The 26,011-nt window shown below is 42.7% G+C and overlaps 1 protein-coding gene across 1 annotated transcript; it reads left to right on the forward strand.

Annotated features, from left to right (window-relative positions):
• Positions 1–17,631: 17,631 nt before the first annotated feature.
• LOC121066842 (cytochrome c oxidase assembly protein COX20, mitochondrial) lies at positions 17,632–21,143 on the forward strand. The gene is made up of 4 exons (XM_040550581.1): positions 17,632–17,806; positions 19,499–19,613; positions 19,752–19,815; positions 20,389–21,143. The coding sequence occupies exons 1-4, from the start codon at positions 17,774–17,776 to the stop codon at positions 20,528–20,530; spliced, it is 354 nt and encodes a 117-aa protein (XP_040406515.1). The 5' UTR covers positions 17,632–17,773; the 3' UTR covers positions 20,531–21,143.
• Positions 21,144–26,011: the final 4,868 nt, after the last annotated feature.

The raw sequence follows: 26,011 nt of genomic DNA on the forward strand, positions 1-26,011 counted from the left end.
GAGAGTTGGCTGTGTTTCTTACTCTCCTGTACCTGTAGCTTGTTTTATCAATGCTGTGCAAGCTGACTTGTAGTTTTGATGTTTTGAGAGGTATGAAACCACTGGATAGTTGTACTATAGCTACTTAAGCTATATGCTGTATTCTGACTTGGGTGGCTCGGTTTGTTTAAGGCACTGTTAAAAGCCATTAGTTTTTAATAGACTAAATTCAATTTTTTCATGTTTGGTGTGTTAACCACAGCTATTGGTGTATGCAAGCACTTAGAGTATGCTTGGGACATGTTGCCGGTATTATGTGCCACCTTCTACAAACGTGCTCCAGAGCCCAGATCTGTGTCTGTTTTTGCACCAGCCAAAGCAAACACGGAGTGCTGCCTTAAATGGCTCAGCTGTTGGTAATTTCGTGAATTACTGACAGCTAGCGTGGAGCCTGTGTTTTGCCACTTCCTGCGAGCACAGCACAGCAAAGGTCCCCAGACTGCGGTAAAGTGCTAAGAGCAACACCAACCCAAGCCACTGCAGCCTGCGCTACACCCGCTCCTGCAGCAGCAGTGCCCCTGGTAGTGTGTCCCAGCACTGGCATGGGCTGGAGAAACTCCTCTGGCTGTTTAATTAAAAAGCTGCCAAGCTGTTTCAGAGCAGGTCTGCAGCAGGGGCTCAGCCTGGCTCCCTGCACCCTTCTGGGGGGCTGTGGCCATGCCTCTGCTCGAGGCTGTGGGCACCAGGGCTCCTGGCTGCTCCTCACAAGCCTCAGGGCTGCAAGGGGGCAGCCACACAATGAGCCAGCCAGCGAAGCCAGATCTGGGCTAATGAGACATACAGCCTCTACTTCATAAGAGGCTGCAGAAGGCAAGCGGGTGCTCAGATTTTAACAGGATGGGAACATCTTTGAGCCTGGTGTCTCCACATATGCTGCTGCTGCTAAGGATGGGCTAGGATGTGAGTTGCTGGAGAAGCTGCTGAGACACAGCAGTTCCTTTGTCCACCTGCTACTGGACCCAAATCATGGTTAAAGTTGCAGGAGAGTTTGAGGAACTTTAACTTACTGAAACAAAACTTGACAAATCCAACTGAGTTCTTCAGCTGACGCTGACGTGAATATAAGGATCTGTTTTGTCTGTGGATTTTCTGCTCTGAAATTTTGAAACTGAGTGAGGAGCAGTTGGTGTTTGTATAGCATGGCCTGTGCTGCTGTTCTAGACAAACACCTGCAACATCCAGTGGCCAAGAGTGCTTATCCACTCTGGGAAGGTGTTCAGTACACAAAACGTGCTGCATTTTTTGTTAATGGGTGAGTAGCTGAGTTTAACCGAACTGTTCCTGAAGAAATAAGAAATGTCTCAAATGAGATTTCATTTGCTAAAACTCGCTTTGTGTATGCAAGGTTTACATTGCAAATTTGTTATTGGAACAGCTTCTCACTAAGTAAAGCTTTTTACGTCTAGAGGTCCCTTAATTATATTGCTCCACTAGTATAAATGTTTTCCTTCAGAGTACTTAATGCATTAGAAATGGTTATTGAATAGTTTCTGAATTTGCCTAATGTCCTGTGGTTTGATCTAAATCAGATCATAAAAATAAATGAATGAGCCTTTCAATGTAACAAGTTGCCAAGGAATCCTGTAGCACTACTTTGAGGAAGCAACTGACCCCTTCACAGTTCCATTTTCTAGTGGACTATGGTAGGAATCCCCTATTTCTCAAATGGTTTGGTCCACAAAAATTAGCATATCACAAAGTAAAACAGGTTCCACATGGCAAAATGTAAGATTCCTGCACTGGTGCAATCTTAATTTGCTTTGGGGAAGGCAGAGGGCTACAGCTGTCCCAAGTCTCCCTGGGGAGGGAGGTTATTCTCACCAGCACTGGCCTTGCTGCTCAGCCACCAGAGGGTGGCTTTGAGCAGCAGCAGCAGCCAGGTGGAGCTGGGCTAATGCCCTTCCTGCCATCGGTGGGTGGCCAGTGGCTCTCCTGCTCTTTTCAAAGTGGTGTTGTTAATCCTGTGATCCTCATAACAGAGCCTGCTGTGCTTGACAATTACTTGCTGTGCTTTTTCTTGCCCCATGTGGTTGAAAGAGAAGAAATCACTATCATCATCTTCTGGAAGAAGCTGAAGAAACTGAAAGAGAGGGACTTCACATATGCCCCATGGGGACTGGTCAAAGTAAACTCAACAGTTTCAACTCTGAGATTCCTTGTCAGGTAGCCTTTTTTTTTTTTTTTTTTTTTACCTCCTTACCCCTTTCACCTTTATACAAACCCAAACAAGATGCCCAAGTATTGCAGGACTTGGGATGCACCTTTCGTGGGGTTCAGGTCTGGTCCCAGCACGGCCTATATAGGTCTTTCTTTATGGCAGGATAAATGGTGCATGTCAGCTGTGTCCCTGCTGGGCTGGGCACAGGCAAGTTTGGTTGAGCGCTAGCTAAATGTGGTCAACCCCCAGAGTGTAGGAGAGAGTGGGAGGAGAAAGAGACTGCTCCCAGTAAGTGCTCCAGTGCGATGGTGAACGTGGGTTAGGCTGCTTCCCTCGTGTTTCCCAGGTCGGAATGGTCATTGCTGTTTGCTCAAGCAAAGCCAGGGCTTTCCTCCCAGAATAAGACTGAAGCCCTATTAAAACTACCTGATGACAACACAAATCACGTTGAACAGAAAATAACTTGTGTTCCCTGCTTGGGATTTTGAGGGTTGTGGGTTTTGTTCTGCTTTTCCCTTTCCTAATTTGCCTGTGGGAAACTCTGCCTCTTCCCAGCCTTAGCAGCACAAGCACACAATAGCTTGTTGTCTTTTTGCCTGGAAGGAGTTGGTGAGCGTTTGAATAGCGGGAATTGAGTTTATTTTTCTTCTATACTTCAGCTCATTCATCACTACAGCATCCTAAAAGTGAGGATTTCCAAGAGCATTGGAATCTCCCTCCGTTTTTTTTCCTAAAAGATGTTCTGCATCTTAAATTTCAGACCCCAGCCCCTTGTTAGAATCACTAGCTAATACTGCAGTAAAATGCCAGCTTCAACCAAATGGATTCATGTGTCATTAAGCAAATATGAGCTGAGTAGAAAGGACTAGAAAGATCCCATGATAATGTAGCCAGCTCAAATGCAAATGTAAAAGTCAATTATTTTTTATGTCAAAGAGACTTGGAAAGTTCAGTAAAAACAGTGAACAAGAACTGATGAAGAAATAGGCTGCGCAGCTCCTGTACCCACTTACTATTATACAGGCATGCTTTGGACTTTAATATTAAGTGGAAATAAAAGTCCACACGATGCTTAGCAAAATTCAACTTAAAGCACTGCCTAAATCTGCCTGCTCTATGTAATGACTTCAGAGTTGTCTTGTTTCATTGTCCTAGGTTTCTGCCAGTACTGAACCAGATACTTGCCTACCAGAATACTGTGCCAGCAGCAACTTTTTCAGTTTCTCTCCTCTGAATAGCATTGGCAGATAGGAGGAACCATAAGACAGGAGACTGATTTTTGTTTTTGTGTGTGATTCTTTCAGATTAAAAAAAATCAGCAAGATCCAGCAAGGCACCCGAAGTCCTGCAGGTCTCCCAAGGCAGCTTGCCCTGGCAGAGCAATGCCTTGGGGGATTCCTGAGCCTTGGAGGATGCTCTCACCTCTTTAAGCTCCTTTGCCCTTCGGGAGCCTTACAGCTTCCATGCACGTTAAGAGGTTTAAAGGCAGGGTGCTGCTTCCCCACTCACAGCCTAGCCTTCTGGCTGGTGCCCCAGCTACACACCATGCTGCAGGAAGGGGTGCCGCACACTCCCTGTGCTGGTGGGTGCAGGGGTGGGCATGGGAGCATGGAGCCCATCCCTCAGGGAGAAAGGGAGCTTCCAGCTTCTCGCTGGATTGTGCTGATCTTCAAGGGTTTTTTGCTTTGACATGCAATGAATAATGAGCACAGAAACAATCTACTGCTTTTGGCAATAAGCACTGTTACTTGCTTCAAGCTCATTTAATCCACTTGGGAAGGGACAGCAGCAGAAACAAGGAAGGATGCTACTCTATACTTCTTTCTCCTTATTTTTGGGGGAGGCTTACTGAAAAATGTTGTGAAGTACCAGCAACAGCAGAAATGGGTTCTTGTTTCATCTCCACCAGTGGCAGCTTCCACAGTGTGTGCCTAGTGGCCAGGAAAACCTTGGAACCTCGTCTCTGTCCCTCCTTGCAGACCTCCCGGGTCACCTTCTGCCACCAGAAACCACTGTTGACTTTAAGTTGTGTCTGCAAGCATGAAAACAACATGTTGAAGTAGGTTAATTTTTAGTGGATCAGCTCCATAAATTTTAATCTTCCACTTTTATGGGAGAAAAACACCTGAACAATGACTGAAGGTACTTACCAAGAGCAGTCAGTTTGGTGCAGCAGTGAGAGAGAATGCTGGGAGCATTCATAGATCACTCACAGTACACACCAGCCCGGTATTGCTCTGAGATATGCTCGTTTAACAGCTTAACCCACGGGAATACGCCGTGTGCAGCAGGATGAAAAGAGTGAAGGAAACCCCTCAGGTCAAAGGCTCCAAAAACGGGACGTTTGCATTCAAAGCGGCATTCAGACCGAGCAGTCAGGGCAAAATTCTGCGATGCTTTTCAAATATCTGGATTCAAATCTGCAGGCTGTGCTCTAGGTATGAAAATAATTGCTTTTAAAGGTAAAACAAATGCCTCTGGGGTGAGAGCAGCAGGATGGAGATGGAGGAGCATGGTCCATTTGCACCCCCCATTCCTAACTCCCTTTCTCAGGGAAGCTGGAGCCACCCTCCGAATCCATCTAAGAACAGCCTCTGCCTTGTTGTGAAAGTGCAGGTCACAAACCCTGCCATCTCTGCTGGGGTGGGAGGGGGGTGAAGGCAGCTCGAGACCTTCCTCCCCCTTCTGCTGCTCTCCTGCCTGGCTGTGGGACAAGCTGCCTGGGGGGTGCGATGGGGAGGGATGAGGAGGGTGGGAGGCAGGGAGAGGCACTGCCTGCAGGCTGCTGCCCCCTGAACATTTTGAAGCCTTTGAACACGTCACAGACATAAACAATGTGGGTATGTGAAAATGGAGCAAGGACAGGCAGGGCAGAAGGACAGATGTGGCCATCATGGCGGTGTGCTGTCGCATGAGGTAACTCGCGTATAACTCATCTTGGCACTAGCGAGCCCCTTCCTCCTGCGCTCGTATCGGCAGGAGCTGCAGCCGTGGGCCCGTCTGCCTGCCAGCAAACCCACGTGCAGCCACGACCGGATCTTCTCCACCTCCTACGATATTCTGAGAAAACTCCTGTGGTTGTGCTGTAGGCTGGGTTAGCTTGAGTCGCCTGCTCTAAAACTGCTGAAGTAGCCATGACAAACCTACTGGGGATGGTAAAAGGATGAGCTGGTGGCTTTCAGTTGCCTCAACCCATCAGTTTGGGGGCTGGCTTTTGCAGGCAGCAGTGCCCTGGCCTGGCCCATCCATGACAACGCCTCACACTGGTCCCAGGCGGCCCTGTGGCCCAGGCTGGCCTGTCTGCCATGAGGGGCCAGCAATGGGCAGCAGCCCGGCCATCTTCTCCCCTGCTGTGGTGAGGTGCTTCTTGGCCTCCCCCAGAAGCTCTGCAGGTCTACCAGACAACCTGCAGAAATGGGCGCTGCATCGCAAGGCCCAGGCAGGGGAGCGGAGGAGGAGGAAGCAGAGCCCCAGCACTTCCAGGCCCCGCTAGCCTCTTGCAGGCATGGGTCAGAGCGGTACAAATGGCACTGAGCTGAGCCAGGCTTTGATGGAGTAATGGTCAGGAGAAAGTGCAACGTTTAAAAAGCTTAACTCTCCCTACAGATCATTAATCACTCGATCAAATTTCAAGCAGAAAGACTCCACAAAAATACAGAGAAGTGTTTCACCTCATAAGAGAAACACCAGGGCACTAATAAGTGTTCATTACTGAGAAGGGTCCATGTTCCTTCATGCAGAGAACGCTACATGATCATAAATGAACATTTTTCTGCATCTCTTCCATGAAATCTACTCAGGATGACTCTACTGAATTACCCCTGACCCTGTTTCTGGAGAGACTCCTACAGTGAGGCTCTACAAAACTTATGGAGATAAAACGAGAAATCCTCAGAGCACAATCCCTGCTCTGTTGTGGAATGTTTCATCTCTTTGTGCGGTGCTAAAGCACTGCCTTGCAGGCCTCAGGAACATAAACACTAATTACTATAGCTGTGCAACTGAAGCCATAAAGAAATTTACAGTATGACTAATAAGCAATTAGATGCTAAATTAAGAAGCAGAATTTGGTGGTCAATAGTCCATCAAAGGAGGAATAAAACCCCAAAGAAAACAGCTATGGTATTTTATGGGAGAAACATGTGTCTTAGAAAATGCCTCGATATGGCACTTACACACAGACAGTGCAAATAGCCTTGTGGTGCTGGCAATGACTTGACTTTATATGTATGCTTAGTCTGCCAACAACGTGATTGAAAAGAACTTTGGTGGTCATTCCATAGATGAAAACAGCAAAAGAAGAATAGATATACAACGTATAAGACTGATTAAATGTACAGAGCTGTGGCTCGGGTTCTTCTGATTCAAGCTGCTGGACAGTGACGGCATGATTCAGTTGCCTAAATACAGTTGCATTGGGTCCCTCTTGATTTAGCCACCCAAACATAAGGTGCTTCCCCAGGTGATTTATTACCGTCTTGGTAACAATGAAACTCAGGTATACGTGAAAAGAACTTGCTTGGCATGGACAGGGTTTGCAGGATTGAGTAAGCTCTCTGTCATGTAGCATTTCGCAGACTCCCTTCTGAATTTTCCCAGCTCACATCTGAAGCAGACAGAGCAGGAGATAGATTTGTTTCCAAAATTTTCTTTATTCTGTCTCACGTGGTAGTCTAGAGAGTTGTGTTGCCAGACTTAATTACTTTTCTGTTCTAATAAAACACAACTTAGACAGCCATGTGAAGAGACATGAGGAAGAGCGGGGTGAGGCCAGCTCAGTGCTGGCTGGCTCATGCTCCCCGCGCAGGCAGCAGCGCCGGCTGGCCAGGTTGCAAGGCCTTGCTTCCATTTTGCTTTGCTGCCACAGCTTCTGGCTGCCACAGAGTTAGTTGAACCCTTGGATTAGGGTATACATACAAATGCTCGTGTCTGACACACATTGTTCAGCCAAACACATCGACTTTCAAGTCAAATTTCAGTCTAGAACTTGCTTGACCTGCAGTCATCATGGGAGTGGGGACAGTGGGTTTCAGAAGTGGTTCCCAGTGTTCTTTTTCGACACCAGCACACAGAGTACAGGAAAATCACCCAGCAGCCTTGTAAAGTGCATCTTATGCAATTTGTTAACTGAAAATTGTCTGAGACATTGATAAATCCAATTTGATCTAAATTACACGGTGATAGCTGAACTCCATCCTGTATCACAATAGTGGGCTTTTGATAGGGTCAGTGAACATTTTCTTTGTAGATCTATCTTTTCAATGTTAACGTGGTTTTTTTAGTTCTCTGATGCTGTTGTGCAGCTGCTGTCCTATAGCAGTAAGACTTGAGTATCCTCAGCAATGTGAGAGGAAACTGGGGCTGGCAGGCCCAGAATTGCTGCAGGCAAACCAAGCAAATGAAATATGCGACTAAATATGAAATCCATGTGTGCTGTGAGTGATAAAACAAGGGAGTTTTGTTTTGTTTTGTTTTGAATTTGACTCATGCATTCATTTCCTCTGTGTAGGGCACCACACAGGTGAGAACTACTTAATTTTCAGTAACTAGAAGACTTTTCCCCCAGATGGAACTTCCTTGGTCAATATCTGCTGGCACATAGCCTGGGGATTTTCAAATATTACTCTAAAATAGTTTCTGAAGTAGGAGGGGGCTTTAAAAGGGAATTAAGCTGAATATTTCTGAACAGATCAGCTAAGCCTGTAATAAGTGTGTCACCTCCTAACAGTGGAATATCAATGGTGAGATCTGCAGGAGGGCCTCAGCACTGCTGAGAGGGAAGCAGAACATTATGGTGGCACCAAGAAGTCTTTGTAGCATTCAAACGCTTTTGCTGGCCAACTTCTGTAACTACTTTGCTTAGAGATACACACTTTCCTAGTGTGCTTACTCGTTGGGGGTCCTGGCAAGGGTCAGAGAACATGGTCCAAAGACAAATACAGACAAAGCCTTTGCTTGTGGAGTGGGAAGAGAAAGTTTCATAGCTGAGAAGGTTCCTTCATACCCTCCAGGGCAGGAGACACCAGCTCCACCCCTTAGCTCTCTGCCTTTATCAAATTTCCCATTTGTGGCTGTTGCTTGAAGAGCCATTGTCAAGCTTCTCTCCAACCACCACATCTCCCATCAACTCCTTTTAAAGGAGCATTGGAGCCAACAACGCTCCAGCTCCTTCCCCCGTTCTGTCATCTCTTCATAAAGCAGCACAACAGCGGTCTTCCACCACTGCTTTCTCCTGGGCAAAACATCTGAGCCTTCTGGGCTGCTTCCTTCTCTCTAGCAGGGCAGTGTGCCCAAGCCTGGTGAGGGCAGGTTACCCAGAGCTTAGAGGCTTTGGGGAAGATTGGCACCGTGGTTGTTGTCCAGGGTCCACCCTCTGGCAGGGAGACAACTAAACACATGTTCAGCCTCCACAGTGCATAAGGTAAGGCCAGAGGTAAACACAACATAGGGGTTTTTTTGTTTGTTTGTTTGTTTGTTTTTTTTACTCTGTACAGGGTCATGGTGCTGTGAACAAGGCAAGGTGTGGCATCTTCTGTGACATAAAGGGGCACTATAACATCACAAATGATCCATTCTCTGCTTGGAGACTCTAAGGTACATGTGAAGGTCGTTAATTCTTCTAGTGAAGCCTACCGTGTTTCGTAATTTATGTGAGGTGAACCACACAAACTTCAGCTACTTTTATCTACCGATCCAGTCCCCCCATTGCCCTGAGTTACTTTCTAATGCAGCCACAGCTCCACTAGCACAAAGATCACTCAACAACAAGCAAAACTCTGGCAAATACTCTGCTGGGAAGATGGCGGGGAGGCCAACAAAGCAACCTGCAGCAATTCTGCTCAGACTGCTCAGGTTTCTTCTCCATGCCAGCAGCCCCAACCAGCCTGACTCAAAATAGAAGACATACAAGGTGTACCTTTCTCTCCAAATCACAGCTTTCCTAGCAGTCTGACTTACTCTGCTCGGACACGTTAGCTGGATCAGGCTGCATCAACAGGATCATAAACATTGGTACTAAAAATTAAATATATTGGTACTTTAATCTTTCTTTCACATCAGTATTTTATGGAGGCATTCATTTATGATGCTATCCTGAAAGTGTACTTATGCAAGGAGGATGCTAGAGGCAGAAAGGACTTGTGTGAGTTTTTCTCTACTCCATACTTCCAAGACAACTCTGGGCAAATGACTACTGCTTCTCTGTTTCTCTGTTCCCCAACTGTTCACAATAGGGATCAGAGAACTTCATAGCTTGTGGGAGCAACTAGGAGGAGTCCAAGAAGAAGGAAACTGCTGTTTCCTTTCTGGATATTACCAACAGGCTGTTGGGTTTTTATGTTTCTTTGTGAGGAGCTCTTTAGATTGAGCTAGATCCTTAATTGAATCAGCCACATGTGGTTCCTAATGAACGGAGATGGAGATGGATGAGGAAGAGGATGAGGATGAGGATGAGGATGAGGATGAGGATGAGGAATCTGCTTGAGTTCCCAAGCACCCCGCTGAAGATGACAACAAAGGCAACAGGAAGCATTTCCTTGTGGAAAGAGCAGCAGGGAGGCTGCAGAATATCCCTCACTGAAGGTCCTAAGGTGGACAGCAGACAAACTGCTGTCAGCAATGTGGCCCGAATATTTGGGTTTGCCCTGGGACAGGAAGCTGGACAAAATGATATCTCAGAATCCCTTCCAGACCTATTTTTCCCAAGTACATAGTGCCATTTAATGCTAACCTCGTTGTTACTGGGAGAGAGGCCACATAACAATTTCTTCTGGACAAGAAAACAGGATTTATTGAATGATGCTGTTCTGTACTGATTACATGATATGATAGCACTTGTCAAAATTCCCAGTGACTGTACTCTAACCTCTTTTTGCCCCCCAAATCACTAACAACCTCAATCAATGTGAAGCTATCAGAAGGCTACAGGGATATGGAGAGCTTAGTGTTTTGGTGAAATATCGGGGCATGTATGTTAAAATGAATTCTAGAAACTTTCCAGAAACTGAGCTGTATTAATTATGAACAATTTAGGCTTAACCAGCATATATATATCTTTGAAGATTCTGGACAGTTTGTAGCTGATATGCCTTTGAAAATGAACTAAAATCAGACTGTACGTCATTCTTTATAAACAAAAATTGCATATGAATATGAAATTGATTGAAAAAAAGCAATGCATGTGGATATCAACAGTGTCAAAATTTAGTGCTTTTCTCACCTAAAATCTGCAGGAGTTCCTCAGTTACCTGTCTTAGCTTTGGATCTGGTGAGTTATATTCTCAAAGTCAAACTCACTTAAAAGCACACTGACAGGTGACATTATTAGGCACACCCCTACTAAGGAGTTGTTGGTTATTGAAGTTTAAATTAAATCAAAATGCTTAAATGTTACTCCTCTGAATGCCTGGCAGCCCCAATTTTTCTAGAGGAGATCTAATAAATAAATGGTGCGGCTGCGGGAACTGTTTCAGGATTTGACTTATAAATAACAGCACAATGCCTGAAATTCTTTTTAGGGACTGTTCTTTCACCAGATCTTGTCAGAACAGATAATTATGCCAGTTATAGATAAAATTTGAAAGAGACATCTAATATGTTCCAAATAAATCTGAGACTTGCATGTATTAGGTTGGAAAAAAAAAACAACAACAACAACAAAAAACTTTGAACAGCATTAGTTTTTAAATATTCATGAACAAGTATCTGAAAAGATGGTGGGTTTAAGATAAACAGCTGTATCACAACAATCATCGTGATCAACTAATTTAAAGTGTCCTCACAGGAGGTAAACAAATGTAAAACGGAAACCATAAAATATCCGAATGTACACATCACTCCCATGAGCAGGGACGAGGTGGGAATCAGATGGAACTGACACTATTATTCAGAATTACGCTGTCATAAACCCAAGCTAGCACTCTGAAGGACCATTCATCAAAATAAGCACTCCTTTCCCTTCCTCATGTTAGAAATGGCCCCTCTTTTGTCTTAGAAGCACAGGATTTGATGAAGTAAGCAGTGCAGCTTTCTGCCAACACACACTTCTCCAAAACTGGAAGAATAACTTACCATGACTAACGTTAGGCCATTTTAGCTTTAGCAGACCAGAAAAACTCATCTATTAGATATCAATTATATCCAACTCTCTAAGAACTTTAAACAGCTTATAAGTGAAGTAATTAAGTGTATGTTTAGTTTCTACTCTTGTTCCTGCAGAGGTACTGAGAAGGCACCAGTTTGACATGCTAGGAAAATAAAACTGTCAGCATGAGAAATTACGGGAAAAAAAAAAGCCCTACCAGCATAAATAAAGAAAACCCTCTGCACAGATCAGCAGCCACAGCATAGATGTCCATGCCCAAGAGGTCTGCAACTGAATTTACTGAGCAGCTGGCTATCTTGCTGGCGAGGATAATGGCATGGGTGAGGATAATAACCCTCCGCTAAGGGTAGGAGACTGCGAGGGCTTCCCCAGCAGCACGGCGGTGCAGAGCGCGCACACAAATCCCACCAGTCCCCTGGGAACAATTGCCCCAGCACCCAGAGAGCTCCGGCTGCTCTACCAAACCTCAGAGCAAAAACAGCTTCTGCCCGAGGCTGTCTTGCATCAGATGGTCTGTAAATTCATAGAGATTAGTGATTTTAGCACAGCACCTGATGCTGGGAAACTAGGAGTCTCCAAAATTGAAATCTGACAGAAGGTAATAGCCCTTGGTAGCCAGTCACCAGCAGATTGACTCAGAGTTGAGGCCAGGTCACAGTGTGGCATCAGAAAGAGAGCAAAAAATACTGGATTCAAAAACATTAGTAACAAGTTTTTAATCTCCGATCCTTCTCAGAAAGCAGCAAAATTCTCATCATATATAGAAATATTTATTTGCTAGATTAATACTCTAAGTGTGCAAGACATGCAGTCATTCCTATCACTTAAGGAAAAAAAAAAACACCTTGAATTCTTGCCAGGGAATCCGAGCACCATAGTGGGACACCTGAGGTGTCTGCAAATCTGCAACAACTGTTTGGAAACAATATATTCTGCTACACTTTGATCTCTCAAATCTCAGCAGTAAGGACTAGCTGTTTCTTATGAGATCCTTCTGAAGCCATAAGCTTTCTCTTCTCTACCCATTGCCCAAGGGGCACTATTTGGTATAGGAGATCCTGCCCTAGCATACTAAAACTAGCCTTTTAGCATGATGAAAAAAAACGTATGCTGACATTTCTGAATCTCTTAGTGTATTTTGGATGGCAGCTGTCTTAAAAGTACACATTATTACTTAAAAGTACACTTTACAGTTATTTCCAGTGGAACAAAGCACTTTGCAGCTGGCATGACTACCAGAGGACAGTCAAGTCACCAGGCAAGGTGGGGATAAGTCAGTGAATTGTACTCTAAAATGTTTGCTGCTTTATTACAAAATTAGAAACAAAACCCAGAAACCCTTACAACCCTTACCCCACACACCCCACACCCCACTCCCTCCCCCCCCAAAAAAAAACATACAAAAAACAACAACAAACAGCATCAACAAAACAATGAAATCTACCTGATGCAACTTTCTTTTTTTTTTTTTTCTTTTTTTTTTTTTTCATTCCTCTGGTTTTTAGATGGCATCATTTCTGGACATCTTTCCCAGTTAGTTGTCTGAGTTGAGTGTCCCCTTTGACATGCTCTGCTCCTCAGAAGCAGCCTATCTCCCTGTATAGTGCTAATTATACACCTACTTTAACAGCACGTTGCATACAAAACAGCGTCAAAGAAGCTCCTGAACACCACTTCTCTCCTTTCCTACCCTTTTGTTCAATGATATCTTTATATTCTAGCATTGTCTGTGTTAAAAACGAAACAGTTGCAAAGACCTTAGTATATTAATGCAATTAGAAGATTTTTTCCCTTCCCTGGGCTTTAATCTCAGCAAAAATTAAAGAGTCACAGTGATTTATGCAAAAAGTTACTTTAGCTAGTGTTGGATATACAGGGAAAAGTGTAAGGACAGGAGAAGCACGTAGTAATACTTACTCACAATACCCTAGCAGCAACCAGTGAGGGAATTCTTAACCCTGAGAGGGTGCCTGAGTGTTTAACAGCCTTTGATAGATTTTCCTTTCCTCTGAATTTTGCAGTGCTGTTTAAATAGCTTATTTCTACATAAATTTCTTACTGGCGTAACTCTACTCAGTTTGTTATGAATTTTCAGAAACCACATCCCAAAAGAAACAATTACCATACAAATATCTTATTAGTTCTAGTCTTCAGTTTTCTCTGAGGAATTAATAAAGATTAAACCTGACACATTCATATGACAGACATGGAACATGAGGCTTAGAGTTCATAATAATACCCCTCCATGCTATTTCTGATGGAAACCTCGGGACAGCTACTCTATTTTTAAAAAATTAAGATGTGAAATGTTTCTGGGAATCTTTGGCAGGGATAAAAGCAGCAAGACTTTGATTTGGAGGACCTGAATATATAATGTTCACAGGTTCACAACTGTGACAAAATACAGTTTTGAATGAAAAGGACTATGATTTCACTGGTAGAGAAATATGAAATGTAACATATTTATATATATACGTATATAAAATACAAAAAAAAGTCATATGACCAAAATACGGCAGATTTCTGAAATAATTCATTTTCTGCAAATTGATCAATTGTTGGGATAGGTGATCTAAAGCCTATTAGAGTACCTCTTTAATAATCTGTTAATATAATTTCAATTTAATTGCAATTAGAAGACAGATTGCTGAGAGAAGCTGGGGGATCCCTGTCTGTGGAAGTGTTTTAAAAAACTTTGACAAGCTTGTCAGGAATGAGACAGCATAAGTAAAGTAAGGAATGGACTAGCAAACCTCTCATGTTCCCCTTCACACTCCTATTTCTATAACCCCATGATTACTAGGTGATTATTACACAGATTTGTTTCAGAAGTAGCATACATCTCCTAAAGTCTTCAATTTCAGAAAATATATTCTAGGTCTTAAAAGGCTGCAACTTAAAAAGAAACGGACCAAAACCAGACAAATACTACCATCATCTGCATGAAGTGGATTACAATGTCATACAAGAAAGCTGAGTGTCTTTCTGTGTTCACCAATAATAAACTTAAGACATGCTTTATAAGCAAAATAGAAAACATTTTCATTATATGAAAGATGTTGTTTAATTAGGAAAATTTTGGTTCTGTTTTTAGTCAGATGCATCCTTAAGTCCAGTTGCTACCAAGAAGTCAGGAAATTCTAAAGGTAGCTCTACCTCTGACAGTTTAACTGAAATTATAACTGATAAGGTTTTATATGTCTTTTTTTAATAGAACCCCCTTATTCGTTTTGAATCATATACTTGAGTAAGATTAAAAGATTAAAAGATCTGTCAGAAGAAATAAAGCCATAGAAGCCTGCCTTCATTTCCTTGGCTTTTAGAGGAGTATGTTGAATTAACACCTCATGTTGTAGCTAGAAAGATAATTTGTACAGAAAGATCATTTGTACCGGTAGCTAGGAACATTGGAACACTACTCTGCACTGGTGTGGCCTCACCTTGAGTACTGTGTGCTGTTTTTTACACCACAGTATAAGAAAGACATAAAAATAGTAGAGTGTATCCAAAGGAGGGCTACAAAGATGGTGACAGGTCTAGTGGGTAAGACCTCTCTATGGAGCAGTTGAGGAGCGGCTGAGGTCCCTTGATTTGTCCTGCCCAGAGCAGAGCAGGCTGAGGGGAGGCCTCATGGCAGCCTGCAGTTCCCTCACGAGGGGAGCGGAGGGGCAGGCGCTGAGCTCTGCTCTCTGGGGACAGCGACAGGACCCGAGGAAACGGCATGGGACTGGGACAGGGGAGGGTCAGGCTGGGTGTTAGGGAAAGGGTCTGCACCCAGAGGGGGGTCAGGCACTGGGACAGGCTCCCCAGGGACGTGGTCACGGCACCCAGCCTGCTGGAGTTCAAGAAGTGTTTGGACAAGGCTTTCAGACATAGGGTCTGATTTTCGGGTGGTCCTGCGTGTAGCCAGTACTTGGACTCGATGACCTTTGTGGGTCCTTTCCCACTGAGGATATTCTGTGATTATCTGATTCTGTGTTAGTCAAAGTCAACCTACGGAAACGATCAGCAAAGCCAGCCCAGAATAAAACTGGCTTGCAGTTGAGACTTAATTTGCATTAGGATTAATGCTGGAATAAAAAAGGCAATTTGTTTTAATTGCATGAGCGTGGTTCCCGACTGCCTTGGCAGCAATAGCCTGCACACACTCTTTGTGCCTTCTCCCACAGGGAGCAGTTACTCTGACATAACCTGCTGGATGGTATCTCTACAATCATCATAGTAAATACTTACCACCACAAAACCATCAGAATACATAACTCCTACACAACTACATCCAATAATATGATGTCCTCCTCCTGAAGGACAAACACTCTTACGAAAACCAAGGACATGAATGGAATAACCATCCTCTTTCCTGACTTCTGGCAATGTTAAGTAACCCTTGATTTCATGACTTACAACATGGCACCTGGTCACTGCAGGCAATTGATTGACTTCTTTTTAAGCAACTTCAAGCTGACCATGAAGACAGATAAAAAGTCCTACAAGATTTGTTTCAAGGCATGCCTCCACCAGTAGCCCAGGAATCTGCCGGCCTGCTACCTACCAAGCAATGCCTGTAACAGAGCAACTTCTCGAGGCACTTACCTGCTCTCAGAAGAGCAAACGTGTCTCCCCTTATGTTCAATGGTGACAAGATTGCATGTAGGTTCAGACCCCTCAAGAAAGTGCTCAGCATGATGAAGGAAATTAGCACTGAAGCCAGCAAGCCAACAACAATCCAGTTCTTCCATTCTTCTTTTCTTCAAAATATTAACTTCTGCAGGCCAGGCCACATCACCACCAGTAAAAGCAGTATCTACTTCTTACCATTTTGGCCCTATTAATCTCAGACATATTAGCACACTCCTGCGATTTCTTACTATACACCTCAATATTTGTGGTTGTGCAATAAAATGCAATTACATGGTGTTTTTTTTAAACCAACTAAAATAAAAACATACATTACAAATTCCAAGAAGAGATTATGCCAATAGTTTTGTTTCCACATTTTATTATGGTAAATGTCCTATGTTTTAACATACATAATACACATTAGCTTTAAAAAGATTAGATACTCACAATTCCAGATATGTTTATGGATCTTTTTAAAATTGTAAATGTATCAGATCAGTTTGTTCCATGAATTCTGAACATTGCCTCTAGAGACTGCAAACATGATAAAGCAATCAGATTTGGGACTGATGGGAAGGATTGAGACTTGTTTCTAATCTATTAAAGATTTCAAATAACCCATGCAAATGTAGAGCAGCACTTTTCAACTAGTAATATATCAATTCTGTGTAAAAGTACATTGTTTTCAGAATCCTGAAAACACATAAGTAATATAAAACTCAAACTTAAAATCCAGTGAGTGCAAAAGAGCATTCTATTCAGCATAGAATTAAAAATAAAACATCCAAAATAATATTTTAAAAGGTCTGAAAATATCTAATTCTTCCTAGGAAAGCAAGACACACTTTTTTTAAAATCAATACAACATATCTCTCGTCCTTGTTTTTCTTTGTTGCTGCGATGTAAAAGGTCCTAAATTGAACCTAGCTGGAAAATTACTACTTAGGAGGTAGAAACTTATTTTCTTCCAGCAAAATGTGTTTTTACAGTATATCAGAACTATAAAACACTGTCCTGAGTCAGTTAGCACCATTTACCTCTTCAGATTTAACTCCTGGTAAAATTTAATGTCTAATGCACGATTTCCAGTGTGTGGACCTTATTTAGCACAGGACGCCCTAGTAAACGCACTAGTATTTTGTCTAATTTGGTTGTAAGTATCCCAAACAGTACCACTACTTCAAAAGAATATTCTTTGAAGAATAATTCATGCACCTACTCCCCCCTGCCACCTGCACAGGTTTCTCCCAGGTTTGCGGGTCATTTTCCCTTGTCCTTTCAGGTGTTTATAAACATGATTCAGTGGGTGCCTTCGGTGGTAGGGGGCCGGTTGGGCCAGGTGATCTTGGAGGGCTTTTCCAACCCTAACGATTCTAGGATTGTTATACGGCAGTGCCCTGGCTCCGTCAGGACTCACGTTACGGCACGGGGGGGCACACGGGGCGGGTGAGGAGGAGGCAGGGACACGAGCGACGAGGACGGCCGGCTGCCATGCTGCGGGGACACCCCGCGGGGCGGCGACACCCGCAGCGCCGCCATCGCTCCCTGCCTTCCCTCCCCTCCCTCCCTCCCCGCTGCGCGCCCTCGCGCCCCCCCCTCCCGCGACGTGCGGGCGCGCGCACGCACCCAGGCGCACGCGCGCGCGCCCTCGCTCCGTGACCCATTTCGGCGAACAAAGGATCTCGCTGCAAGCTCGGCCCGGCACCTAAAATGGCGCCGGCGCCTCCCGCCCCCCCCCAGCTCCGCGCGGGCACCACAGAGACGGGGCGGGCCGCGCCGGCCAGAGCGGCGCCTCGCCGCGGCCTCTCTAGGCGCGTCCCTTCCCCGTCTCGGTGGTGCGCGGGCGCTGTCGCGTCATGGCGGGCGAGGGCGGCTCTGAGGCGGGGAAGGTAATGGCGGCGCGGCGTCCGGCTGCGTGCGGACCGGCGGGCTTCTTTCCCTCTGTATCTTTTTTATTTTTTATTTTTATTTCCACGCGCTCCTCCACAGGGCTTTCTCGTTCGGGGCGAAACGCTGTCGTGACCCTCGAGCCTTCTTAAGAGCCATAATGGTGGTTGGAGTCATAACAAACGATTTCACGTGTAGCAACAGGTGAAATCCTCTTTTAAAAGGGCGCATCATAGATGTAGCATGGGTGTCTTAGCCAACAACGGCGGCGTATCGGATGACTTCTTCCAAAAGAGAGTACTTGAAATTGTTAGGAGATTAGAGCAGGCCTTTTTGTCCCACTTGCACAAAGGGATTGTGTGGAAACAGCTGACAACATAGATAAAATTATTGATGGGGGTTTCCTTACTTGTGTGCAAATCCAGCTGTTGCCAAAGGCTTGCCATCCCTCTTACCACAGCTGGGCATCATTCACAGTGACTTCCCTCAAAGTTGCCAACCCTTTGTGGATGGTTTATGGTAGTATCCCATCTTTAAAATCCACTTTTTCCAACTACCAAAAAAAAAAGTTTAAAATCATTGTTAATGATTTTAGCTGGTACTGTTGCACGTGCAGTGTTTAATGATATTTAGTGGTTTAAAGTCAATGGAATGGTTGAAGACAATTATTGCGCCATCAGTAACAGATGAATTAGGAGGAAGAAGAGCGGATTCATTACAGTTCAGGCACCTTCACTGCGACCATGTTGTTTTGAGGCCTCTATATATGTAGTTTTCCATTCCTGCTTGTGACACCAATGTGCACTTGCAAGGATGTTCGTAAGGTGGGAGATACGAGGTGTAATCAATTTAGAGGATTCAGATCGTACTTAAGCCAGTGTAGGCATCTCAGAAATTAAAAACATATTTGTCAGTCCACAGTTGCATTTATGCATGGCAATATGTAATTGCCATTTGAAAATTAAGTAGAAATTTGACAGTAAAAAGCTAGTGTGGGTTACAAATGTGAGGCAGAGTATGAAATAATTAGAGTAATTTTTACCGGTAGATTAATTTTGAAATCCATTTGTAGTATATAGATGAATTTAAATGAATAGCCCCTATGTTTAGGCATACATGGGTTTAGGTTAAAAATGATGTTTTTATTCTTTGTTTAATATAAGGTTCTTCGGTACCAGCATCTTCTCCAGTAATTTCTTTCACTTTTTTTTTTTTTTAAACACATGTATGTGCCTTTTCAGATATTAAAATTACAAGGCATAACCTTACCTGGTTGGTTGTAACCTCACCTGTTATACAACCTGATGTATGTTGGTTTTGAACAAAGGAACTGGGCTCCTAAGGGTTTTCTCCCTTCCTTTTTTGGGGGAATGTAAAGGAAGAATTGAAATAATCTTCAGTGGGAAGGATAGAAGAACTATAAGCCACCAGGTTTATACAAAATGATGTTGCCTAAATCAATTGCTAACTAATTTAAAGCAGTTCTTGATACAGCTGTGCATATTCGCTATGGATGGTTATCTTTTGCTCAAATATAAATTGATTTTGCTCAAATACAAATATATTCCTGGGAGCAGGAAATCATCCAGTTTTTATTGTTGACTACTAAGATGAGTCAGTTTTACAGGGAAATTGGCTACTTCTACAAAAGTAGTTTTTAATTCATATTTTAATGTGTTTTTTTTTCCTTGCAGTCCTTTAAACTCCTGGGATTTCTTGATGTTAAAAATGTCCCGTGTGCACGAGAATCAGTGCTCTATGGCTCAGTGGGATCTTTAGTTTTGGGTCTTGGACACTTTTTAGCAACCAGTAAGTACTTACTCCTTTTGTTTCTTTGTATGTGTTATTTGTAAGGAGAAATTCATTCTTAATTTCTATTAAGCTTTATTAAAAATGGGAAGCCACCCTACTTTTTTCCTCTAATTTTTTGGAGCATTTTTGTTTCAGGTAGAGTGAAAAGATCCTGTGACTTTGCAGTCGGGGGCTTTATTTGCACAATGTTAGGATACTGGTATGTAAAATGCTTTTTGAATTTTGACAGACCTATGTTGGCTACTTTTGTGTGACCTTTCATGCTGTTTTTGAAACTCCATAAATGACTTGCCTAGCTAACTGCCCTCTTCCTTCTCCCCCAAATCATTTTTAAGGGAAAAAGAGTTCTATGCCTTCAACTTTTTATTTTCATGTATTTAAAAAACAAAACAGAATTTGCTCGTTTCTTGAATTCTCAGAGATCAGACCATCCAGTTATCTCCTTCTTTCTTTCTTTTTTTTCCTTCACATGTGCCATTCTTCTGCCCTAATTATAAAGGCAGCATATTAAACGTTCACGAGGTTAAGATCCAAATTATAAAAGTGAGCATTTTCCGTTGGAATTGTATATCCTGTTTCTCAGTAGGAGCTGCCTAATGTTTGCCTTAAAGAAATAGCAGGTACCTTAGTATTTTCATTATGTGTTATTTCATAGTGAATTTTACTAACATTATCATATGTGGTTTCAAAATTTCAACTGGCTGAATAACTCTGATTTGATACTGTCACACATGTAAAGCAGGGAATCATGTTTTCTTTTTGTCTCCTCTAGGTTTTACTGCAGGTACAATTTAGCCAAACACAGGATCCGGCAACGAATGCTTAAAGAAGGAATGAGAAACAAAATTTTATTTGAAGGCAGTTCTTTTGATCCAGAAAAAAAACAAGCGGACAGTGAAAGAAGCAATTCGTAGTCTGCTCTAGAAGAATCTGTGGGCTAATACAGTTTTGGGAGAAGGTGGTCCAAAAATGGTGGTGTTCCCTGTAAACGTGTGAGGTAACTGATAATCATGCTGATTTTCCTAGAAAATTCAAGTAAGAAATTCACAGTGTTAAATCAGTATACAAGCCTTTCTTTGTTTCATGTATGTATGTATGTATATGACTACGTACACGGTCAGGAATGACCTCCATGGTTTTGGCTTGTTAAACATTTGGGAACTGATGTGGTCTGCTGCAGGGTCTTGGAGGATTAATGACAGCATTTTGGGACTGCTTTCACTTTATTTTAAACAGAATGGTTCATTTTAGCAAAGTTGTAATTACGTCTCATTTAAATACAGGAAAATATTTTCATCAGCTCTTCTCTGAGTAAATGCATCTTTCAGTGCTGCTGGTAAGTGTGCTGTTTGTAAAACAGGAGTATTTAAACAGTAAGTGAATGCCTTGCCTGTGCAAGGTGGATATCAGTAGCTTTTGTAAGATTTCAGCTGCAGAGCAGTGGGCAACTTCAAATAATCTATATATACTGTGAACTTCCATCTTTGTCTGTGCAAAGCGAAGAATAAAACCATACTTCAGGAGGAATCTCAGGTATTTGTGTCATGTCTTTTGACTTGATTAAAAATCTTCTCTTTGAGACATTTCCTTAACAATTGCTGGAATAATAGTTATATTACTTATAAGTAGTAAAGGTGAGCAGTTCATTGGAAAAGGCATGTTCTGTTAATATATTTTACTGTAAATCTTAAGATAAAAAATATAACTATATACTTTAAAGGAAACATTGTTTTATTGGGAAATAGTGTTAGATCTAATTGCATATAGGCAAAAAGATGAACGATGGCATAGTATTCCTTTGCTTGTATGCTTCTGTCTACACCAGTGAGAATTTTTTTTTTGTTTGTTTTGTTTTTTACAAAATGATTTATAGTACATCATGTTACAAGCACCTTTTTGGTCTAAAGTCATTCACTGAGCAAAAATAGTACCCTCTACTTAGTCTGAGGGAGTTTGTGATCCGTCAGTGACTCAGGTTGGTGGCAGGCGTGTGGGGAGGGGAGTCCAGGTGTAAACACCAGCATTGCTCTACTTATTTAATTTTGAAGTATGCTTGAGAGCACTAAACAAGCATGCTGTTTACACTAAGATAATTGAACTTTTACCCTCTCTGGTTTAGCTTCTTACAAGAAGAAAACAAACCTGTATTCTCTACCATTTCTTTTTGTTCCCTATTCCTCCTGTTTCTTCAGGAGGAAATAAAAGAATGAAGAGAAGTTTTATGGAGAACTTTTAGTTCAATAATTTATATTAAAAAGTCTCCAGAGAGCATGAGTTAGTGCAGTGAAACACTCTCTGTCCTCACTGGAAAATTCAAGCTCAGAATTTAACTCATAGCTAGCTCTAATTCACAAGATAAAATGTTTTCCCTAGTTTTATGCTAGGAGGTGAAGAGGAGAGAGAAGCTCCCTCTCTTTGGATTGTGTAGGAGGCGTTGCCTCATGAAGCCCTTTGAGTGGCAGTGGGAAACTGAGCGAGCCATGAGCAAGTACTTAGCAAGCTCCTATTTTAATACATGGTCGAGTTCTTTCCTATCTGACATAAGAAAAGGAGCTGCAACCTAAGCAGGGGGTCTTTTGGCTCTGAGGCCATAGTTCAGTTGGGGAGTTTAGAAAACAAAAGCATCCGGGTGAAAATCAGGTAAGTTGTTGAGAAAAGAACGTGGCTTTGTGCTGACAGGAAAGAAGGCAGCATGCATGTAAGGGCATCCTTCAGAATGCTTAAGTAGGATGACCACAACGAGGGGAAAACGGCAGGATTAATTTCTCTACAGCGTTAATTGGTTAATTGGCTGGCCTTTTAGGCTACTGTATTTAAGGACATTAGCTCAATAGCAGCTGAACAACAGTATTAGTAATTCTGGCCAATAACAATCAAATTCTAGGTGTATCCGATTGCTTAAATCATCAGTCTAACACTGCCTCCCTGTACAAGACATAAAATGAGTGTGCCAAATGTTAACAGAAAAATGGGGGAAGAGGTAATATGCAGGCAGTCTGGCCAACGTGTTTGAGTTTCATTATTTAAAAATCAAGGTAATATTGAGCCAACCAAAAGTCAGAACCTTTGCAGAATGGGGAGTGTGGGGGGGAGGAATCTGTGAGCAGGACTCAGCTGGCAGGAAAGGGGGGGGTCAGCAACAGCAGAGGAAAGAATGCAGATAGTTAAACATGGCACAAAAAAAGGCTGACAGCTCTTCAGAGTGCCAGCTACAGCTGCTTCTGCACCCGCTATGGAAAGTGGATTGAAAGTGACTGATGGGTGACAAACCCCTGTTGAAAGGATGAGCAACTTTGTGAGGGACAGGACAAAACCCCAAAATCTCTATTAGCTGTGGTAAATTAAGATAAATACACGCGAGAATAAAGATTATAGTAACTCATCAGAAGTAATGTTAATGTTCAAAAACAAAGTCCTAACTATTTCTTAAATTAGTGAGCTGTATTCTTATTAATACTTTGGTGTTTTTTTTTGTTTTGTTTTTTGTTTTTTAGCGAAGTCATTCATAGTAATATGTAGCATGCACCTCTGTTTTATTATTGGACTTTATATCTCTGTTGCTGCTAGTGACAGATGTGATAGCTCTTGTTTTATCAAGGTTCAAAATACTCCTCAGATTAATAGATAGCTAACACAGAAGAGAAATAGCAGTATTGAATATGTTTTTCTGCACTCTGAATGAGTCCAAAAAAGGAGAGAATGAAGTGTAACACCTTTCAACTTAGAGACCACTGGAAAAAAATCCTCTTTATTGCACTGACAGTTACCTTATTTGGTCGCTAAACTGTGACTGACCAGAACACATCTTTTTTAATCTCTGAAGTTAGTAAAATTCTCCCTACTTTAAAGCAATCTAAAATACCACCAAAGTAAACAAATGGGTTTGTGGCACCTTGCTCCCTTCCACACCTTAGTCTTCCTGCTCCCAGCAGTACTGATACTCTTGGAAGAAGGAGTTTGCCAGCTCTCCTCCAGCAGCATTTCACTCGGCGCTCCTCACAGTGACTGTAGCACACCGCACAAGGGGGGGACGTCCTCCGAGCCTTTCAGGTACAAAGTCTCTGTCCAGGCACCAGGCAGAAATGTGGCAAACTAAGGTTAATTGACAACTCTGTTATTGGAGGTGTGTGTGATCAGGTTGCCTCTGCTCTCCAGAACCATTTCCTATAGCAAATGTAATGTTTCAGCCATCAACAACTGTGACACGCTCAGAACCTAAATTTTTAAGTTGACAACAGAGGCAATTAAAACGGTTGCCCCAAACTTGTCAGTTACATCTTTACCCAAGCAGAGATTTTTAGGAGATGTTGGCTTTGCTTTCTTGCTTCATTTTGCAGGCTTCCAAGCTATTTTGTATATTGGCACCCAACCCAAGTCCTAGAGTGTGGGAAAGGGAAGTTCACCTGTCATTCATAAATGAGTCTGGCTTTTGGTGGGGTGATTTCTTTTTAGGGGGGAAGTACATTGGTTATTTTTGGTGTAAGCAACACAGCTAACAATGGAGCACTGTGTGAACTTGGTTGTAATGAGTTCCCAAGTGAAAGAATTATCTCCGCTTAGTACATTAATTTCCATGCTTCTCCTATTCCTGTATTCAGGTTCTTAGATCAAGAGCTTGGTGATTACTAGTGAAACTTTGAAGCAAATACAGTAAAATTACCATGAAAAATTGGTTAGAACAAGGTTCTTAGAGCGTGTTCAGAAGATGAAGATGACAAGCTTTTGATCAATTCCTTTGAATTTGAAGAATCAAGAAAAAATATGTCAGAAGTAGAGCTGAGTTTTAGTCGATGTGACTAGAGGCCTTGGAACGTACATCATTCTTTAACTGAAAACATTACACTCAGCAAGTACAGTTAGTGAACCTTCAAAGGGGGCAGGGGAACAGGTGGATGAAGAGAAGAGAAGGCAGAGCCTTGGATGATGTGAGTAAAATGTAGACTCATGGCTAGCAAAACCCTGGCTAAAACTGTTCTTAAGCCCCTAACCTTTTCATGCACTTTCTGTATTTTTTCTGTATGTGTCTCATAGTTTGCCCAAGAGCAGTCCAGCAGAGGGTCTGCCTGTTGCTGTGCGAGCAGGTCACAGTAGCCCCATGTCTTGTTTAAAGATTGAGGGCACTACTGTTCTGGGTGCTGAGGGTGGTAGTTTAACCCTTCCAGCTTCTGTCATCTGTCATGAGCAAGTCAGGCACAGCCCTCAACTTTTCTGGATGTGCCAGGAGCCTGCTGGGAGTACATCGAATTTACCCTGGGAGCAGACGGTTACCATTATGGAGCTCTTTTTCTTCAGACTGGCCAAGCACCAGTAATGCACAGACTGCATATTGTGGTGATGTATTTAACAAAACCAAAGAATTCCCTTCTGTCTTCATGCTCTGAATAGAATGAAATACATTCCTCGATTATTTTTTAAGCTTGTTATCAAATGCTATTTCAAGGAGCAGCCATGTGCCCTCAGCCAACATGGATTCTCTTCCCCAGATCCTGATCTCTCCATTGATGGCAAACAGCTTGTGATCAGCTCCAGTGATCATGGTGTGTATTTATCTACAAGAAGTCCTGGCCTACAAGGCCATGTAGACATACATGACAGGCTTTTGAAGTTCACTTGGAAGCTATGTAACTGTGGCTAATAATCACTTTTTTTTTTTTATCTGGATCAAGAGTTCTTACCACGTTTACCTTTGCCAGGCAGTCAAATCCAGTGAGAGATCTTTCTCTACCACCTCATCACTGTAACACTTTGCACAGATGCTTTGGAAGGGGGGTGAGATCCATTTGACCTCTTTGCCTATTTCTGTTGCTTCTAAGCAAATTCAGTCAGGAGCCCACAACCCCAGCCACTGGCGTATTTTGGATATGTTACTTAAAAAATTTTTTTAAAAAGGTAACATCCCCTCCCAGTCAAGAAACATTCAGGCTCTGAATGATATAGTAGCAATATCAGTGAAGGTATAAAGTCGATAAACGATTTATTATTGGGTGGAAACGATAACACAAACAGCTGTTGCAGTTCTTCAGATCCAATATACAGCAAAATTTTCCAACAGCCAGTTCTCAATAAAGAGATTCTCTGTTCAGGCACCCTAAAGAAATCTGGATCTACCAGTGATTTTTACATGCTTTGCTTACAGCATATTCATCCAACATCTGAAGCCCTTGCGGGTCATCCTGAGGCAGTGCTGGGAGACCATAACAAGAACTTGTTTTACTTGGTTTGTTAGATCTGATATTATCTAAACACAATGTTCTTTAGTAGCCCTCTACTCAAACTCCCAGGTAAAAAGAGCTCAGCTCTTTGTAAACATCAGAAGGTCCCTTCAAACTGCTACCACAGAGGGCTTCATACAGCTGCTAACAAGCAAGATGGGCTTTTCAACCCAGAAACCCATT

This window comes from Cygnus olor, chromosome 3, assembly GCF_009769625.2.
Source record: "Cygnus olor isolate bCygOlo1 chromosome 3, bCygOlo1.pri.v2, whole genome shotgun sequence".
In the NCBI taxonomy this organism is placed as follows: domain Eukaryota; kingdom Metazoa; phylum Chordata; class Aves; order Anseriformes; family Anatidae; genus Cygnus; species Cygnus olor.

What these genes read in the sequence shown, in the direction of transcription:
- LOC121066842 (XM_040550581.1), top strand. Translation starts at nt 17,774, where the DNA reads ATGGCGGGCGAGGGCGGCTCTGAGGCGGGGAAG. An exon ending in GCGGCTCTGAGGCGGGGAAG is followed by an intron (nt 17,807 to 19,498) that starts GTAATGGCGGCG and finishes TTTTCCTTGCAG; the next exon opens with TCCTTTAAACTCCTGGGATT. An exon ending in TGCACAATGTTAGGATACTG is followed by an intron (nt 19,816 to 20,388) that starts GTATGTAAAATG and finishes TGTCTCCTCTAG; the next exon opens with GTTTTACTGCAGGTACAATT.